Source organism: Balaenoptera acutorostrata, chromosome 19, assembly GCF_949987535.1.
Source record: "Balaenoptera acutorostrata chromosome 19, mBalAcu1.1, whole genome shotgun sequence".
In the NCBI taxonomy this organism is placed as follows: Eukaryota; Metazoa; Chordata; class Mammalia; order Artiodactyla; family Balaenopteridae; genus Balaenoptera; species Balaenoptera acutorostrata.
Genome location: NC_080082.1, coordinates 64,713,342 through 64,733,333, shown reverse-complemented (window position 1 = coordinate 64,733,333; position 19,992 = coordinate 64,713,342). Strand labels below are relative to the sequence as shown.

General features: G+C 47.6%; 1 protein-coding gene across 5 annotated transcripts in view; it reads left to right on the top strand.

Moving 5' to 3' along the window:
• ZNF470 (zinc finger protein 470) overlaps positions 1-19,992 on the top strand; it is a 69,818-nt gene that overhangs the window by 21,891 nt on the left and 27,935 nt on the right. For 2 of the 5 annotated variants that reach the window (XR_009006071.1, XM_057534060.1), the window contains exons 1-4: positions 639-678; positions 4,720-4,788; positions 10,299-10,425; positions 17,133-18,597. Coding sequence is in view for 4 of the 5 variants with exons in the window: in XM_057534060.1 (XP_057390043.1) it covers positions 4,756-4,788; positions 10,299-10,425; positions 17,133-18,568 (1,596 nt within the window). In the remaining variant the exon portion in view is untranslated. Of the gene's footprint in view, positions 1-614; positions 679-4,719; positions 4,789-10,298; positions 10,426-17,132; positions 19,540-19,992 lie in introns of those variants that run through there. The other 3 variants (XM_057534059.1, XM_057534061.1, XM_057534062.1) reach the window with 3 other exon arrangements.

Sequence of the window (19,992 nt, the reverse complement as noted above, 5' to 3'; positions counted from 1 at the left end):
GAATTAGATATGTTCGTAAGTCATAAAACGCCCAAAACAGGAGCTGGCACGTAGGAAACTCAAAATAAGTGAATACTTTTTTTTCTTATTATTTTCTGGTTTGTATCTCTGTATGCCTTACAAATTTTCTACAATTCAGCATGATTATCACGCTCAACAAAATTGCCCAGGATCCTCCCTCAATCCAGCCCGGAAGTCTGCAGAAGGGTGGGCCACAGCCTCCTTTCTCCACCTCCACCCACGCCCCCTCCCTTTCTGGAATTCTCCCTCCTCCCTCCCCCACCGGCCTCCCTAAGCAATCCCCTCTCCCCTCCTACCTCTCCCCCGTCTCTCTCTTCTCCCCCTTCCCTTTCCCCCCATCTCCTCTCTCCCTCCACTCTTCCTCCTCCCCTCCCATCCCTCAATACCACTCCCCCAGCACTCCCATCCCCTTCGGCCGCGGTTCCGGTGCCGCGGGGGCCTCTGGGAGCTGGAGGGGCGCGGTCGGGTCTCGGGTAGGTTCGGGTCCGCTCGGCTCCATTCGGCTCCGCTCGGCTCCATTCGGCTCCGCGGGCGGGAAGGCCAGAGCGGAGGCGGAGGCGCGCGGGCTTCTGGGAAGTGTAGTCCGCCCGTCTGCGCAGGCGCAGTGCGGCCTGGAGGCCGTAGGGCGCCGGTCAGTGTACAGACCGACCCGCGCTGGTGAGTCCGGCCGCGGGAAGGGCAGGGCAGGGCGGGGCGGGGCGGGGCGGGGCGGGGGCGGGCTCGGGAGGGGGCATGTTGACTGAGGAGAGGGGTCGTGAGGTCACAGGCGAGGGGCCTGAGGGCTGAGGGGAGGGTGTGCGGGCCCAGGCGAGGGGCGTGAGGGAGGAGGGGAGGGTGTGCGCGCCGGGAGAGGGCGTGTGGACTGAGGGGAAGGTGGGCCCTGGAGGGAGAAGGTGTGAGGGCCCAGGTGAGGGGAGTGCCGGCTCAGAGAGAGGGCTGGGGAGAGGAGTGGAGGGAGGAGGCTGGTACTGACCTAAAGTGATGCGATGGGGAAGGAGGCGAATCTGTGTGTGTGTGTGTGTGTGCATCAGTGTAAGTCGGGGCGGGGGTGCGCACGCGCTCGTGCGCCTACCGGTCTTGGTCTCTGTGGAGGTCTCCTGTGTGTAGTCTTTGCCTTCCCTGTTGGGGTGGGGGCAGTGTATCTCTGGGTGACCGCCACGTCCACATCCTTGGTTGTGTGTGTGTCTGCCTTTATTTCTGCCCACGGTGTCTCTGTGTGAGGGTGTCATCCAGGTGTCCACCTGTGCCTCGTCTTTCACTCTGCAGCTGTGTCCCTGGGTGTGAGTGTGTCTGTGAGCATGGGGTGTGTCTCTCCCGAAGTCCGCCCCGTCAGTGTCTCTACCTCTCTGTGTGTGTGTTCACCTGTGTGTCTCTGTCTTTGGGCCTTTCTGGGTGTTTGTATGCGAGTGCATCTGGGTGCGACCCTCCTAGAAGCACGTGTGAAAGACTGTGAACACTTGGACAGGCCTAGCAGAGCTACCTCCCTTCTCGTCCTGCAGGTCTCCTGGCCTGGGGCCCCCAGACTCCCCAGCTCCTTCCTGCCCCTCAGAGCCTTGTCCGGCTCGTAGAAGGCTCTGGAGGGTTGGGGGGGGGCAGGAAGTGTGTGGGTGACAGGATGTGGGGCTAAGGCTTCTTCTCTTGCCTTCCACAGGACCTTCTTAAAGGAGGGTCAGAGTCCCCTACCTCCTCCTGACCCGGGGTTGATTTGTTCAGGGGATGTGTATTGGGCCCTCAAAGTGCTGTTCTGGGCACTTTGCTGGGACTACTTCATTTATAAGCCTCCCAGTAACTCCAAGGTAGGGACCTCATCATCCCCATTTTATACATGGGGAAACTGAGGCTCAGAGACTTAAGTGAGTGACCCAACTCTATACCCAGGTATCTGGGTTCCAGAGACCCCACACTTAATGACCAGACAAATGGGAAATCCTTTCTTCCTTTCGGCTCATCTGACACAGAGTTGCAGGATTTTTTCCCCCATGGGAATCTTACCCTTAGAAACAATGGAAGGAAGGAAATGCCAGAAGACTCAAGGAAGGAGAGGAGGGAAGTAGCCACCAGCTTTGTAGCCACATAGATTTCAGGCCACATGGGTTCAACAGTCACCAGCCCAGAGCATGTCACTTCCAGGGCCTCTGTGCCTTTGTCGCCTTCATGGGCTCCTTTTTTCATGAAAAAAAAAAAATTATAGTTTGTGATTACACTGATATGAAGACAAATATAATCCAGGCTGGATTAGAGTCACCTTTTTTTTTTTTTTAAATGATCTTAAGACATTCTCGTGGGCCCCTACAGGTATCAGGGGCCTTGGGCTCACTGTGCCTCCTGGGTAAGTCGGCTCTGGTCATGTCCACGTCCGGCCAAAGCCAGTGTTGTTGACCTCACAGTGTAGGGACGGGAGTCACATGGAGATTGCCAGTCTAGAAAGAATACTCTTTAAAAAATTAAATTCTGTTTAAAAAATTATGACATTAGGGCTTCCCTGGTGGCGCAGTGGTTGAGAATCCTCCTGCCAATGCAGGGGACACGGGTTCGAGCCCTGGTCTGGGAAGATCCCACATGCCACGGAGCAACTAAGCCCGTGCGCCACAACTACTGAGCCTGCGCGTCTGGAGCCTGTGCTCCGCAACTAGAGAGGCCGCGACAGTGAGAGGCCTGCGCACCGCGATGAAGAGTGGCCCCCGCTTGCCGCCAACTAGAGAAAGCCCTCGCACAGAAATGAAGACCCAACACAGCCATAAATAAATAAATAAAATTTAAAAAATAAATAAATAAAAATAAAAATCCTTAAAAAAAAATTATGACATTAATATGAAGTCATTCACCCAGGGAAACAAAGGAATATGAAGAAAAAAAATGAATAACTCCCCCTTCCCATTCCCCCTCCACCCCACGAGGCACCATCTGGTGTCCATCATTCCATGGCCTTCCCCAGGCCTTTCCCAGGCTCAGAAACACCTACAGAAACACACACCCACATGGGCTGGTTCATTTTTATACAGAGGGGTTACAGTTAGGTATAAAACCAAGTAACTTGCTTTTCTCATTATGACATCACAAATATATATGTCAGCAGATGCAGAACCCGCTCCTGTTTTCTAAGGAGACCTGATATTTCACACAATGGATGCCCCGCCATTTATTCAACATTTCTTTGCTGATGGATACTTATATTTTGTTTCTGTTTTTTTGTGTGTTTGTTGGTTTGATTGGATTCCAGGAACAGTGCTATAATAAACATCTTTTTTCCGTATATAACATTTTACATGGAGTTTTTGTTGCTATGGGCAGAGTCCCGGGAACAAGGCTGCTGGGTTATGGGGTTCGTGTTTTGCCAGCTCACTCTCCAGAAATGTTGAGTGACTCCCGTTCCTTCAGCTGTGTGTGGGAGGCCCATTTCTTTGCATCTTTGCCAGTGATAGAAGTTGGCTTATTCATTCACTCAGCTCTATGTTTGGGTACCTCTGGCTGTTACCCTAGATGCTGGAAACACAATCCAAAAATGATCATCTCTGCTCCCCGGGGGCTTGCATTCTTGTGAAGGGAAGACAGATGATGAACTTGAAAACTTTTTAAAGAGACAGTTGTCAACAATGATGTGGGCTATAAGAAGATGGCAGGGGTGGGCGTTGGTTGCTACTTGAGCTCAGGGCCGTGGGAGTGGGAGACTTCTCCATGGAGGTGACATATGAGCTGCCAGTGAGAAGGAGCCAGCCAGGGGAAGAGCATTTCTGGCAGAGGAAGCGGCAGATTCGAAGGCCAGTGTACCTGGGGCCAAGTGTTTGAGAGGGGAGTGGAGTGGGAGGGGGAAGACCCTCGGGACAGACTGTAAGGGCCATGTGGGCAGCGGTGAAGACTGGGGATGATTTCTAAGGCTGTGGGAAGCCACCGGAGAGTTTTAAGCTGGAGGAGGTTTTGCGGAGGGGTTGCTGCGGGCCGGGCACACTGCTGTGGGGTTTGCAGACGTGAAGTGATGGGGACACAAGCCCATACCTTTGTGACCCTTTGTGATGTACAGCAGGGCTTCTTTTTTTAAATAATTATATTGATTTTTAATTTGAAATTTCACTGTTTAAAGTTTATAGGGACCAACGTTTAATTTGACAATACTCTTTTTTCATTGAAATATAGTTGATTTACAATGTTGTATTAATTTCTGCTGTACAGCGAAGCAATTTAGTTATACATATATGTATTCTTTTTCATATTCTTTTCTATTATGGTTTATTACAGGATATTGAATATAGTTCCCTGTGCTATACAGGAGGACCTTGTTGTTTATCCATTCTATATATAATAGTTTGCATCTGCTAATCCCAAACTCCCACTCCTTCCCTCCCCCAACCCCCTCTCCCTTGGCAACAGCAAGTCTGTTCTCTATGTCTGTGAGTCTGTTTCTGTTTCATAGATAAGCTCATTTGTGTTGTATTTTAGATTCCACATATAAGTAAAACTATATGGTGAAATGGGGTCGGTGGAAACAGTGCCCACCTTGCAGGGGTGTTAGGAGGATTAAGTGAGAGGCGTTGGTCTAGGGCTTTGCAGGCGGTAAGCACCCTGAATGTTCGCTGTTAACGTGTGTGCGTGTCCCTGTCTCCTGCCCCTCTGTGGGCATGTGTGTGTCTGTCCTGTGTGCATTGTGAGGTGGGCCTAGGCCTGGTCTCTCACCGTGCCTCCCTCTTTCTCCCCCCTGACCAGAGCCCGCCATTCCCGGTCACCGTGGGCAGTGGAGGGATGGCCGCCCAGCTGCTGACTGATGAGGCCCTGGTGAGTCATGTTGCCTCCCTCTCCTTTCCAGAGGGATGACCCTCTGACCCCCAGCCCCGTCCAGGGCCCACGTCCCCACCTCCTGGGGGTTCTGTCCACCCTGAGGAAGGACAGCAGTGCTCAGGGGTGATGCTCCTGTCCCCTCTGCCCCCTCCAGGCCCAGGAGCCTCTCTCTTGCCTGTCCCTGACATTGGCTTTGGTCAACCAAGGAGGACAGGGCAGATGGGGAGTGACTGGTTCTGCCCTGGGGGCCCTCAGGAGACGCAGGAGGGCACCCGGAAAGTGATGGTTTAAATGTGTACAAGGCTCGCTGGAACAAGGCCCACACATTTCAGACAGCAGTTACCTCGGGGGAGGGAGGGCGCCCATGGGGAGGGCACACGGCTGGCATCCCCGGCTCTCACTGTAATGTGTTATGATGTTTTAACGGCTGGTACGTATATAGCTGTGTACTGAATTTTTCTCTAAGCTTGCTTTTATGCCAGAAATATTTCATAATAATAAATATATAAATGTTCTTTATAGAAAATAGGGAAAATCCAGTAACCTGTAGGTAAGAATATAATTCACCCATAGTGCCTCTACCCAGAGATAACCGTGTGGATTATTTGTATATTCATTTATTGGCTTCCTTCTCTGATGATTATTTTTAAAAATTGACCCAGTATTGGCTCTGCCATTTTTATCTTGGAAGATTTTTTTTTTCCATCCCACTTTAATCATTAGGATTTCCCCAGCCTTTGAAAACTACAGACATCACTTGTTTTGGCTGCATAATCAGTGTATCTAAATGTCCATCTGGTATTGGTGAGTTTGACTTTTTAAAAACTCATTTTTCAATGCTGTAAATAATCTACTGTAAAAGTAAAAGAAAATTCCTGATAAATAAGGAAATGCCATGATCATTACAAAAAGCTTAGAAAATCCAGAAGAGCATAGTGAAGAGGATCAGAATGACCCTTGATCTCATCCTAGAAATAACCACCCTCGAATGTTGTGTGTCCTTCTCTCCCTGGATACATGTTTTTTCGCAAAAATAAGAATCACCCCAGCTGAGCAATTTTTATATCCTGCTTTTTCATCGAAGATTTCATCCTGAGCATTTCTCTGCATTGTTAAAAACTCCTTGGTAACATCCATTTTAATGACTCCATAGAAATTTTATCTTGGGGCCATACCTGGTTTACTTAATGGTTCCCCTATTGTTTGATATTTATTTGTCCCTAGTTATTTATGGCTGTCGGGTATTTATTGTTTAAGTTGGATATAAATGATAAATGGATATGTGACAAATGCTATAAACTTTGAGCATGATAGGTGACAAATGGTGTCACAAAATCTTTTCCGAGTAGCATTGTATGTATATTAGTGAGGTTTGATTTTTAGAAAATGTTTATTAGCCTTTTCTGCAGGGGGTTAAATGATCTATCTTGTGCTTTACCAGTCTCCAGGAATCTTAGTATTCTTGAAGATTTTAAAGAAGTGTGTGTGTATGGAAATATTTGTGGCAAATATACTTCCCAGCTTTACTTTTCGTTTCTTATTTTATATTTAAGTCCAAAAGCATTTCATATTTTTAAAATCGAGTCTGTCTCTCCTCCTCTGGTGTCTTCCATTGTCTTTAAACTATAAAAGGGTTTCTCCATCCACAGGTAACACATCATCTGTTTTTCTTCCTTTTTTTCCATTTATCGTTTGGATGTTAACAGTGAACTTCTGAATCCACCTAGAATTTATTTTGATGTCTAAATGTGTCATTTCACTTACCTGTGAGTTTTGGTTTGTCATGCCTTTATTTATTTAACGCCTGTATTAAGATGTACCCCACATACCACAGAGTGTACAATTCATTGGCTTATTGTATATTCAGAGTTGTGCAACCATCACCACAGTCAATTTTAGAACATTTCATCATCCCAAATGGAAGTGTGTACCCAATGGCACTCACTCCCATTTCCTCTCTTGACCCCCAACCGCTGGCAACCACTCATTTACTTTTTGTCTCCGGATTTGCCTATTCTGGACATTTCATATAAATGAAATCATATGATATATGGTCTTTTGTGTCTGGGTTCTTTTAGCATAATTTTTCTGAGATTCATCCATGTTTTAGCATGTGTCAGTGCTTCATTCCTTTTCATGACTGAATAATATTCCACTGTATGGTTAGATCACATGTTATTTATCCATTCATTGGTTGATGGACATTTGGGCTGTTTCCACTTTTTGGTTATCAGGAATGCTGCAGTTCAAACATTAGTTTGAACATGTGTTCTCAATTCTCTTGGGTGTATACTTAGGAGTGGAATTGCTGGGTCCTAATATAACTCTGTTTAACTGTCTAAGGAACTGTCGGACTATTTTCCAAAGCAACTGCACCATGATGTCTTCATTTTTAACTTGTCTGTGATTATCGTCTTGATTTCTTCTTTTTCCTACTTAATTTAGAAGGACTTGTTGATTATTTTTATTTTGGTATGGTTGGGATTTTTTATTTAGGTGCTTTCTTCTTAATTACATCTAGTGCAAATATATTCTGATTTTCAAAAAATAGAGCCTATCTGATTTCAGCTCTTTGGAATTTGGGGAGGTTTTCCTTGTGGCGAACTGGTTTGTGCCATTAGACAGGAAACCAAAACAGATGATGCACGAGAATGAGTGGCCTCAGACATGCACACACAAAGCACTCAGGTTCGGTGCATTTGGGGCTAAACCATACTTCTGGGGAAGTCTTCCCAACCCTCCAGAGGAGGGCGGCCCCTGCTGTCTGCCCTTCAGCATCCTTTGCTGTAAGGTGTCAGCTCTGAGACTTCCAGGACTGTCCATTTTGTTTTTAGTGCACCCCTCTCAGCCCAGCCCCAGAGCAGTGCATGGAGCCTACACAGTAAATATGTTATTTATTGAGTGAGTTCACTGATGTGGGGCATACTTAGAGAAGACTCTCTGAAGGAACTACTATATTTTTAAAAATTAAAATAAATAAAAAGATAGAGGGGGCAGCAGGAAACTTTTGGAGGTGATGGATAGCTTATGGCCTCGATTGTGATAATGTTTCATGGGTGCATACTTTCCAAACTTAATCCAGTGGTATTAATTAAATATGTATAGCTTTTATATGTCAATCATACCTCAATAAGGTGGCTTTTTTTTTAAAAAGGAATTATTAGCAGGACTGGCCAAAGGACGTATGGGCCAAAGAATCAAATAATAATATCATATAATAATAACTACTACTGGGGAACTAGATCCTACACGCATGCCGCAACTAAGAGTCTGCATGCCACAACTAAAGATCCTGCATGCCTCAACTAAACATACTGCAACGAAGATCCTGCATGCCATGACTAGGCCCAGCCTGGCCAAAATAAATAAATAAATAAATATTAAATAATAATAATAACTACTACTACTAATAAGTATATATATAAGATGCATATGAAATGTCAAAATCAATCAAATGTAATAGTTGACATTCATCGAGAACTTACTCCAGCCATACCAGACACTGTGCTGGAACCATATATGCATTACCCCATTCAACCCCCATGACATCTACAGAGGGGGACATTGTTATTATGAACAAATGAAGTTCAGAGAGGTTAAGGCACTTGCCCAAGGAAAAGACAGCCATTGAGGGTAGGGCCAGGATTTCATTGCAGGCTTCCAGGCTCCTGAGCCCACACTCTCAACCACTGCCTTGTACTGCTTCCTCATCAAACAGTAGTGACCCACGAGGTAGAGGAGGCCAGCTTGAGCCCAAAGCCCCTGGGCGGGCACATGGGGACCATGATAGGACTGGCCAGGAGGTGAGGCCTCCTCTCAGGGAGGGTGAGCCAGGGTTCACGGTTCTCGTTTCGGGGGCTCAGAGCACTGGGGAGAGCCAAGGACCTGTGGATGTGGGTGGCAGTAACAGTAGCTGATGGTAATTAAGCACCTACTGTATGCTGTGCACTGTTCTGAGTGTCAAACATGGATAACTCATTTAATCCTCACACCATCCTTACTGACCCATTTATTCATTCAAGAACTATTCATTGAGTGCCTACTATATGCCAGGCATTGTACTAAACACTGGGGAAATAGTAGAGAGCAAGACGGATGTATTGGTTTGGTAGGGCTGCCATAACAAAGTACCACAGACAGGCTTAAACAGCAGAAATATATTTTCTCACAGTTCTGGAGGCTGGAAGTCAAAAATCAAGGTGTTGGCTGGGCCATGTTCCTTCTGAAGGGTCTAGAGAAAATCAATTTCAAGCCTTTCTCTCAGCTCCCATTAGTTCTTGGCTTGTTTTCACATGGTATTTTCCATGTGTGCATTTCTCTGTGTCCAAATTTCCTCTACTTATAAGGACACCAGTCATATTGGATTAGGGCCCACCTACTCCAGTATGACTTCATCTTAACCAGTGGCCCTATTTCCAAATAAGGTCCCATTCTGAGGTGCTGGGAGTAGGACTTCAACACATGGATTTGGAGGAGAGGAAGCATAATTCAACCTATAACAAATCCTTAGAATAGTACTTGGTACATAGCAACTGCCTATGAAGGGATAGGTGTTGTGACCTACAATTGACAACATAATTGTCATCACCATCATCATCACCACAACCATTGTCACCACCACCACCATAACCACCATCACCATCACCATCACCATCACCATCACCACTGTCATCACCGTCATCATCACCACAACCATCGTCACCACCACCACCACCACCACCACCATCACCATCATCATCATCATCTCCCTGCTAAGCCACATTCATTTCATCCCCAGGGCTTACGGCATCAGCTGGAAAGGCTCTTATGCTTCCACCACATGAACTTCTCACGATTCCTCAATGGTCTAATCTGCCTTTTAAGCCTCATATCTTGACCCAAGCTCTTCCTCCCTCTGGAATCTCCCCCCAAGGACCTGACCACTGATCCTTCCCCCAGCCTACACTCAGTGTCACCTTTCTGAAGTCCTCCCGGACGCCCCCTAAAGCTGCCGTTGCTCAGGCGCCTGGAGAATTTTGTTCATACCTTCATGACAGTATTGACCAGATTGTGGGTCAGTTACCGGTGTTTTCGTCTGCCCCTCCTTTGAGGAACTAGTTCTTAAACCTTCTGTGTCTGTATCCCAGCACCTTGCTCAGTGCCTGCAGCTTTGTAGGGGCTCAGGAATCTTTGGTGAACTACTGGGTTCCATCTGGGTTTCTGCCTTTGCTGGGCTTCTAATGAATGTGTTGATTCACTGGGTTATGATCATTTTGCCTTTGATTCCTTCTCTGTCTCTCAAATCTGTGACTTTCTGCTCTAAACAGCCTCATATTTGTTTTATTTCTCTGTCAGAGGACCATCCCCAAATAATGAGGCACCAAGATAACTGAGTGGCTGGTCCTTGTTGAAATCACTTCAGATACATCCTGTGTGCCTTCCCTAAATCCTCTTGGCTTTTCTGGCCATTCTTCCAGACCTCTGTAAGGAGGGCCCTGCGGTGAGTGGTTGTGGGTTTCCTCTTACAGGAGTCAGTGACGTTCAGGGATGTGACTGTGGACTTCACCCAGGAGGAGTGGCAGCAGCTGGAACCTGCCCAGAAGGACCTGTACAGAGATGTGATGTTAGAGAACCTCCAGAACCTGGTCTCGCTGGGTAAGGGGCAGCTTCGCTGAGTTACGTACCATCAGCCTGTCACGTGAGGACTACAGAGAGATAAGAAAAAAGATTGACAGATTTGACTACGTAGAAAGTTTAAATCACTCAAAGCTAAAACTAAAGTTGACAGATGATGAAATGGGGAATAATAATTACCACATGGATAACAGTCAAAGGATTATAATTATGTAAAGAGCTCCTAGGAATAAATAAGAAAAAGAGTGAATGATGGCCAGACTTAATAGCTGGCAGTTCATAAATGTGGAAATACATGGAATCACGCTTTATAAAAGATTTTTAAATCTTACTAATAGTCAAAGAAATACAGAGTCAAAGAAATACAGTTTTTGCTCATGAGGTACACAGAAATGAAAAAGAATAATAGCCTGTATTATGAAGGTATAGGGAAGGGGACTCTGTCCTTTTAGGAGTATAATGTTGGGACAACTCTTTTGGAGGACAGTTTGGCATTATCAGCCAAATTTTGAACAATTCCATTTTTAGGGACCTATCCTTTAGAAATCTTTCTATAAGTGTGCAAAGTTTTCCATAGGAAGAAAAATAGAAATGACCTAAATGCCCACCTGTACAAGACTGACTGACATATCAAGGTGTAGCCATATGATGGAAACCATGCTTTTAAAAGATGAGCACTCTTTGTAGGCACTGACATGGAATGATGTCCCTTGATGTGTTGTTGAAACACTAACTTTCAGAACTAGAGTATGGTCCCATTTCTTCAACAGCTTTTGTGGAAGTATAATTGACCTATAATTAACTGCACATATTTAAAGAATAATTCAATGTATTTCAACATCTGTACACATGCAGGAAACCATCACCATGATCCAGATAATGAACATATCCATTACCCCGAAGAGTTTCTTATGCCCCTTGGCAATATCTCCCTCCCCTACCCGTACCCACCCTCCATCCCCAGGCAACCACTGGTCTGCCTTATGTCACTGTGGTTTAATTTGCATATTCTAGAATTTTATATACATGGAATCATACAGCACGTAATCTCTTTTTGGTCTGACTTCTTTCACTCGGCATGATGATTTTGAGGTTCACCCATGTTGTTGTATGTATCAATAGTTCACATCTTTTTATTGCTGAATACCATTCTGCCTATGGATAGACCACAATTTGTTTATCCATTCACTTGTTGATGAACATTTGGGTTGTTTCCAATTCTGGACTATTACAAATAAAGCTGCTGTGAGCGTGCGTGTACAAGTTTTTCTGTAGGTATATGCTTTCCTTTCTCTTGAGTAAACACCAGTGAGTAGAATGGTTGGATCAGATATGAGGTGTATATCTAACTTTTTAAGAAACTCCAGACTTTTTTCCAAAGCAGTTGTAACATTTGACATTTCCACCAGCAGTGAGTGGGAGTTTCAGCTGCTCCATGTGCTTGCCAAATCTCAGTATGCTCAGTCTTTTTCATTTCAGCCATTCTCGTTGGTGTGTAGTCTTATCATATCATAGTTTTCATTTGATAGTGAGAATCTTTCCATGTGCTTTTTTGCCACATGTATATTCTCTTCAGTGAAATATCTGTTCAAGTCTTTTGCCCGTTTTATTTAGTTGAGTTGTTCGTTTCCTTATTATTGAGTTTTGAGAGTTCTTTATATGTTTATTATTATTATTATTGACATAAGTCCTTTATCAGGTAGATGCTTTGCAAATATTTTGTCTCATTCTGTGGGTAGACTTTTCTCTTTTTTGATGGCATCATTTGAAACACAAACATTTTTAATTTTAATGTGTTCAGTTTATTTATTTTGTTGTTGTTGCTTGTGCTTTTGGTTTTGTATCTCAGAAACCATTGCCCAACCAAGGCCATGAAAATTTACTCCTGTGTTTTCTTCTAAGAGTTTAACAGTTGTAGCTCTTCATGTACATCTTTGGTTCACTTTGAGTTAATTTTTGTGAATGATGTTAAAAAGGGGTCTAATGTCACTCCTTTGAATGTGGCTATCCAGGTTCCCCAGCACCATTTGTTTGAAGAGAAGTTTTTAATTTGAAGTCCAATTGATAAATTATTTTCCTTAGGGATCATGCTTTTGGTGTCAGATTTTAGAAATCTTTGCCTATCTCAAGGCCACAAAGGTTTTCTTCTGTATGTTGTATAGTTTTAGGTTTCATATTTTGTTCTATGATCCCCTTAGAGTTAATTTTTCTAATGACGCAAAATGTTAATTTGAGTTCACTTTTTTTTGTCAAATAGATGTCCTGTTGTTCCTCCATGTGTTGAAAAGACTGAATTTTTCCACTGAAAAATTTCCACTGAATTTTCTCCACTGAATTGCCTTTGCACTTTTGTCAAAAATCAGCTGTCCATGTATGTGTGGGTCTAATTCTGGACTCTGTTCTGTTTCATCCATCTATTTGTCTGTCTTGACACCAACACCACGTCATTTGACCTGCTTTCATTTTTGCCTTTGTGGCTTGTGTTCAGTCTAGGACGACTTAATCTCCACAAGACCCTTCTGAGTGTTCTGCCCAACGCCCCATGAATTATATGGTGCGAGTTACATTGCTGGTGTGAGGAGGCACTGTTCACAGCCCTGCGTTGGCTCTGGGTACTGTTTTCAATTCCTCTCGGGTGGTTTTTCTCCAGCCTTGGGTAGTTTCTGTATATGAGTGTTCTGATCAGTAACCCAAGTCCTGGAGGGAGGACCTTGCCTGTCTCCAGAGCCCACTCTCCACACTTTCCTGTCCAGTGCTCTGTCAAGTGCACCTGCCTCCATCTCTCAATTCCATCTCCTCAACTCAAGGAGTCTGCCAGGCTTCGCCTCAGTTTCCCCTCCTGTGCTGTGGCCTGCGAACTTTCCTGTAAGTTGGGTGGTCGTAGGGCCTGCCTCTTTTGAGTCCTATGTCTCAGGAGTCACTGCACTTTGTTCCTGATGTCCAGTGTCTTGAAAACCTTTGCTTTATATATTTTGTCCTCTCTTCCTCCCATTGCTTTAGGCTGTAGGCTGGAGGGAAATCTTATCTTTGTTACTCTATCTTGGCCACATTTTAGAAAAACAACAGCAACAGTGTGTGTTCATATGTATGTGTGCATACAGGGTGTGTTGTGCGTATTTTTCTTAAAGTATGCCCTGAGAAAAAATTCTAAAAATATACATCAAACTGTTAGATGGTGAGATTGCAGGAGACTTCCATTTTATGTTATTTTTTGATGTTTGATGTTTTAGTAACAAGTGTGAATTACTTTGTGATCAGAAGCAATTGTGGAAATACATAATATGGGAAAAGAAACTATAAAGGACAAGAAATCTAGTACCAGGAAAAAAAAATCCACATTTAGACCAAAAGGAATGAATAACATTTTGGATGTTTGTAGCTTGTTGCCAAAATGGCCTCTGCAGACATTGTCCTGTTAACATTTCCCTTGACCGTGGGCAAGAAGGCCCATGTCCACACACTGTCACCAGCCACACATCATCAAATGCTTTGCTCCTTGCCAATCTGATTGGTGAAAAGCCATATAGCAGGGTCCTTTTAATTTGGCTGATATTGAGCTGTGTTTGCATAGCTTTTCACGAGTAAGAGCTGATGTTTGCTTTTTTGCAAATTATCTCTCCTGAAGGGTGTTTGTGTTTTTTTTTAATTGAAGTAGAGTTGATTTACAATAGTGTGTTAGTTTCAGGTGTACAGCAAAGTGATTCAGTTATATACACGTATACATTTTTATTTTCTATTATAGGTTATTACAAGGTATTGAATGTAGTTCCCTGTGCTATATAATATATCCTTGTTGCTTATCTAGCTTATGTATAGTAATGTGTATCTGTTAATCCCAATCTCCTAATTTATCCCTCCCCACCTTTCCCCTTTGGTAACCGTATGTTTGTTTTCTGTGTCTGTCTGTTTTGTACAGATTCATTCGTATTATTTTTTAGATTCCATATGTAAGTGATTTCATATAATATTTGTCCTTCTCTGTCTTACTTCACTAAATATGATATTCTCTAGGTCCATCCATGTTGCCACACCTCCTGAAGGGTTTTAATCCCTGAAAGGGAGGCCGCCCCCTTTCAACTGCCCTTTAACTCTGAGATTTTGCTGGCATGCTCCCTCCAGCTCTCATATTTATTCCAGAAGACTTCCAACTGTATTCACAACCAAGACTCCGCTGCCTCCCATCTCTGCAGGCTCAGGCCAGTGTATGTCCCCAGCACGTCTCAGACCCCATGCACCCCAAACCAAACCCACCATCAGCCTTCCTTTCCTCTTCCTACTGAGAAGTTACCCCCACCCATGCCACGGGGCTTTCATGCCCCATGCCGCCATCTGCCCTAACATCTGGGCGTCACGCCACACCCCAGGGTCACTAAGCCAGGATCACTCTCAAGTATTTCTCAAATCCTTTGCTCTGGCATGGGAAAGCATAAAAACACAGCAAAACAGTGACTGACCAGGGCCCGTGGCTCTGTGGTCATAGGCTTCAATCTCAGCTCTGCCTCTAGTATGCTGTGTGACCTTGAGTATGTGACTTCATTCTCAGAGCTTCAGTTTCCTTGTCTGTAAAATGGGTATAATCTCAAACATAACTACATGGTCTTGGGGACCACACAAAATGATCTGTGCCGATGGCTCAGCCCCGTACCGGGCACATTGCAGGTGTGCAGTGCATGTTTACCTGCTACCTTCTGTGTGCCAGGTACTGTAACTGACCAGGCACAGGCCAGGGTCTTGCCCTCCTGGAGCTCACTTTCCACTGGGGGGCAGGGGCTGGTAGTAAACAGATCAAGGGACAAAGACAAGTTGCCCCGGGCCATAACAAACGCTCACTAGGAAGCAGGCAAGAAGATAGCAAGAGAGATCTTCCTTTCCACCGTAGGATGAAGGATAAATGCTAACTGAGGCCTGAGGATGAGCATGCAAGGAGTATCAAGGAGCCAGCAGGTGCAAAGGCCCAAGGCAGGAAGAGCTCAGCACAGACAAGGGGGTAAAAAGGGAGCCGCAGGGCAAGTGTGCCTGAGGAAAAGGAAGGTGAGTCAGTCGGGCGTGGTCGGCAGGATCTAGGCTGGCTCTGTCTGTCCAAGGGCCCAGGAGGGAAGGTCTTGGCCCTGATTCTCAGTGTGCTGGGGAGATGCTGGAGGGCTTGGCCTGCCTGAGAAGATCCCCACCACTGAGTGGACTGCGCCTTGTAGAGGGCAGAGGGTGTAGGCAGGAAATCCGCGGTGCCTGACTCGATGGTTGGCTGTGTTGGTGGAGAGATTTGGTCTGGCTCAAGCTGCTTTGCCCATCCAGTGGCACTCAACAGCCTGGATGATGGGAGGGAAGGGGCGAATCAAGAATGACTGCTAAATCTTTTTTATTTTTAAAACACTTTTTTAAATTATGGTAAAATACATATAACACAAAATTTACCATTTTAGCCCTTTTTTAGGTGTACAGTTCAGTGGTATTGAGTTCATATTGTTGTGCAACCATCACCACCATCCATCTCCAGAGCCCTTTTCATCTTCCCCAACCTGGTCCCCAGTAAACACTCCCCGTTCCCTCCCCCCCCCCCAGCCCCTGGGACCCACCATCTACTTTCTGTCTCTGTGAATTTGACTCCTCTGGGGACCTCATATAAGTGTCCTTCTGTGTCTGACTGTGTTGCTACGTCTCTTTGATGAGCCTTTCTTTCTTTTTTTATCATTTGGGGTGGGGGTGAGGGTTCCAAAATCACAAGTTTCCCGTTAAATGGGTTTGCCATACCCAAGAGGGACACAGGAGGCTTCTGAATAGTCCTCAGCAGAACTCAGCAGGTCTGGGTGGGGGGCATACATTTGGGAGGCATCACTATATAGAAGATACTGAAGTCCAGACTCCCTTGGCGGGGCCATGATGGCATGACATGACTGAGGGGAGGGGATCTCAAACTCAAGTGTCGGTGGGGCCAGGTGGGGTTTCAATGAGGGGTCGGGAACAGCTGCTGCTCCGCTCCTGCGTTTTATCGCCTCACAGGAGTAAAGGCTTTGTGTGGTCATATCGTCACACTTTTCGTGACATTTTTGTGTAAGATCTCACAACTTTTAAGTGTTGGGAATGAAGCCATTAGGTCCACGATACAGAGTCCGGAACTCAGACTGGAAATAGAAATGAACAGGATACACGTGGGAGGGGATTGGAGACTCCGCTTGATGACCAGGGAGGGATGGATGTGCAAAGAGGAGAGGTCTGGAGCCAGCCCCACGGGGACACCTGCGCTCCAAGACTGGGCAGTGGAGGAGGGGAGTGAGGCCTACGGGGCAGGGGAGGGCGGGATGGAGCTGGGCTGGGGGCCGGTTAGACGGGGTAACCTGCACACGCCATAAACATCAGCTGTATTTGTATCATTTCTAATACAAAACCGATGCTCTGAGAAGCATGACTGGTTGGGGATATTCAGGATGGACCCTGGAGGGGAGGAATCCATTGCAGAAACTCCTCAGGTTTGCGAGAGCCTTTATGACCCGCCCCCTCCCAGCCCAACTTGTGTGTCTCCTCCGAGCTCCGAAAGGGACATTTCTAGTTCTCTGCTCACCTCCTAGGTTGGTTCTGCCTTCTTAAACCACGTGTGTCGTCAGCGCATTGCTTTGCTCTTAGCTTCTCCATCCGTGCCCTGTCGTTTACCCACCCCCGCTTGGGAAATTACTTCCACCCAGCATTAACCGCGTGCATTTCTTCTCCTTCTCCTCCTCCCCCTCCCCCGCCAGACTTGGAAATGAGACCTGAAATGAAAGAACCGGACCTGAAGGAGGAGATTTCGGAAGACAGACCATCCGGGGCCTGGGGTTCGGCCGTGGACGGAGCGCGGACGCAGGGTGGCAGGGTGGAGTCGCGGCGGGGAAGCGCTAGCACCTGCCCGGGGCGGCTGGATATCTCCCGGGAGTCGGCCCCCGAATGTCGTGAACTGCAGGCGTTCGTTAACCAGAGCCCCACCCCGGCGCCACCCAGGTCGGGGGTTCCGAGAGAAGCAGGGATCCACCCGTTTGCCATGCGGGGCAAGAACCTCGCAGGTAACTCGGACCTTGGTAAACCCTCCAGGCCGGACGTGGAGAAGAAATCCTACGACTGCAGCGAGTGTGGCAAGGCTTTCGGCCGCAGCTCGTCGCTGGTGAAACACCAGCGCATTCACACCGGGGAGAAGCCCTTCCAGTGTGACGTGTGTGGGAAGCACTTTCTGGAACGGTCGTCGCTGACCATCCACCAGCGGGTCCACACGGGCGAGAAGCCGTACGCGTGCGGGGACTGCGGCCGCGCCTTCAGCCAGAGCATGAACCTCGTCGTGCACCAGCGCACGCACACCGGCGAGAAGCCGTACGCGTGCGGCGTGTGCGGGAAAGCCTTCCGGAAGACCTCCTCCCTCGCCCAGCACGAGCGGGTCCACACGGGCGAGAAGCCGTACGCGTGCGGCGAGTGCGGCAAGGCCTTCCGCCAGAACATGCACCTGATCGTGCACCAGCGCACGCACACGGGCGAGAAGCCGTACGTGTGCGGCGAGTGCGGGCGCGCCTTCAGCCAGAACATGCACCTGACGGAGCACCAGCGCACGCACACGGGCGAGAGGCCGTACTCATGCGGGGACTGCGGCCGCGCCTTCAACAAGAGCTCGTCGCTGACGCTGCACCGGCGCAACCACACGGGCGAGAAGCCGTACGCGTGCGGCGAGTGCGGCAAGGCCTTCAGCCAGAGCGCCTACCTGATCCAGCACCAGAGGCTGCACATCGGCGTGAAGCCTTTCGAGTGCGGCCAGTGCGGCAAGGCCTTTAGCAAGAACTCCGCGCTGACGCAGCACCAGCGCATCCACACCGGCGAGAAGCCGTACGCCTGCTACATCTGCAAGAAGCACTTCACCGGCCGCTCGTCCCTGCTGGTGCACCAGATGGGCCACACCGGCGAGAAGCCCTACGCGTGCGGCGAGTGCGGGAAGGCCTTCAGCCAGAGCGCCTACCTCATCGAGCACCAGCGCATCCACACGGGCGAGAAGCCGTACCGGTGCGCGCAGTGCGGCAAGGCCTTCATCAAGAACTCCTCGCTCACGGTGCACCAGAGGATCCACACCGGGGAGAAGCCCTACAGGTGCGGCGAGTGCGGGAAAACCTTCAGCCGGAACACCAACCTCACGCGGCACCTGAGGATCCACACCTAAGACGCTTGAGGCGCCCCCGTCTACACCAGGTGGGCGGGGTCCTTAGCACGGGCCGTCGGCTCCGGGAGTTCTCATAGTGGGGACCCAGGGTGGCGCAGCCCCGCGGCTCTTAGGAATTGTGGGGGTCTTGGTTCCCACGCGCTCCTTCCCGGCCAGGCGTCCACACCACCGAGCCGGAAGGCAAGTTCCTCCGTGCCCAGTGTACTTGGGAACGTTGCAAGGTTGGCTGCGACTGGTAACTCACGGGAGTTCCAGGAACGGAGCGCGTCAGGGTTGCAGACCAAGCGCTCAGTAAATTGTAAGCGCTGAGATGGAGCGTTAGAGCATCCGGTCGGTCTCCGTTCCGATAGTAAAGTTGGGGAGAGGCGTGCAGGACTTGATAAGAGCGTGGGGACGTTTCTCGCCTTGTCACACACACCCTCGGTCTAGTCCAGACGTAGGTTGTCTGTGAGTTTCCTCTATGGGGAAGAGCTAGAGGGGGACCCTCCGTCGTCCTTCCGCATCCCAGCCCCCCTGCAGTCTCCCTAAACCGTACTGGAAGCCCCCTCGCCCCAGGCTAATAAGCGGTAGAAGTTGGCAAGTTCGTGAGAGGAAAAAAAATTTTTTCAGAGTTAGCAATAAGAGTAACCGCTTTGGATACCAAAGTTTCTCATAGTGGTCTGTTAAATTTTTTTTTCTAATAAAACTTTTCATGAAGGGAGACCAATGTCATCTTAAACAGTCATCAGATGAAAAAGATACAGGTACCAGGTGTGCTGTCAAAGTCGGTTTCAGTGCTTGTGGGAGAGGGCAGGGGAGCGGGTAACAACAGGCTTGATATTCAGGTTTAAATACTTAACCGGATTCAATAAGTTGCGCATCTGAGTCTCTTTACGTAGTTATTTTTTGCAGTTAAACTTGAAAGAGTCTCCTAAGGCTGACCTGAACCTTTGTGTACACATAGAGTTCCCCCAGTCTCCCCTCTCTGGGACCTTTTCCACCACCCTTTTTATTTTAATGTTCTTTGCTACTGGTCGCAAATGTCCTGGCGTGTCTGAATGTCCCACACTTCCTGACGCCGGGGTACACAAAGAATAAATAATTCATTTTAAGCAACCACTTATATCAGTAAGCACACTTCGTGTTGCAGGTAGGAAAAGCAGCCATGTAGAAACATGGACAGTTTTTGAATGTCTGGCAGGGTGCAGGCATCAGGGTGGGCTTGATCCAGACGCACGGCGCGTCAGAACCACAGCTCTGCCTCCCCGTGGTCTGCTGGCTCTCCCTTCATGCACTGGCCTCGTCTTCAGGCTGGCTTCCCTTGTGGTTTCATGGTGGTTTCCAGCAGCTCCTCTTGACACATTTCCTCAGTCTCGTCCAGATGGAGAGAGACCTCTTCCAGTCATTGGCAAAAAAGCCCTATGCTTCATTCTGCTGGACTCACC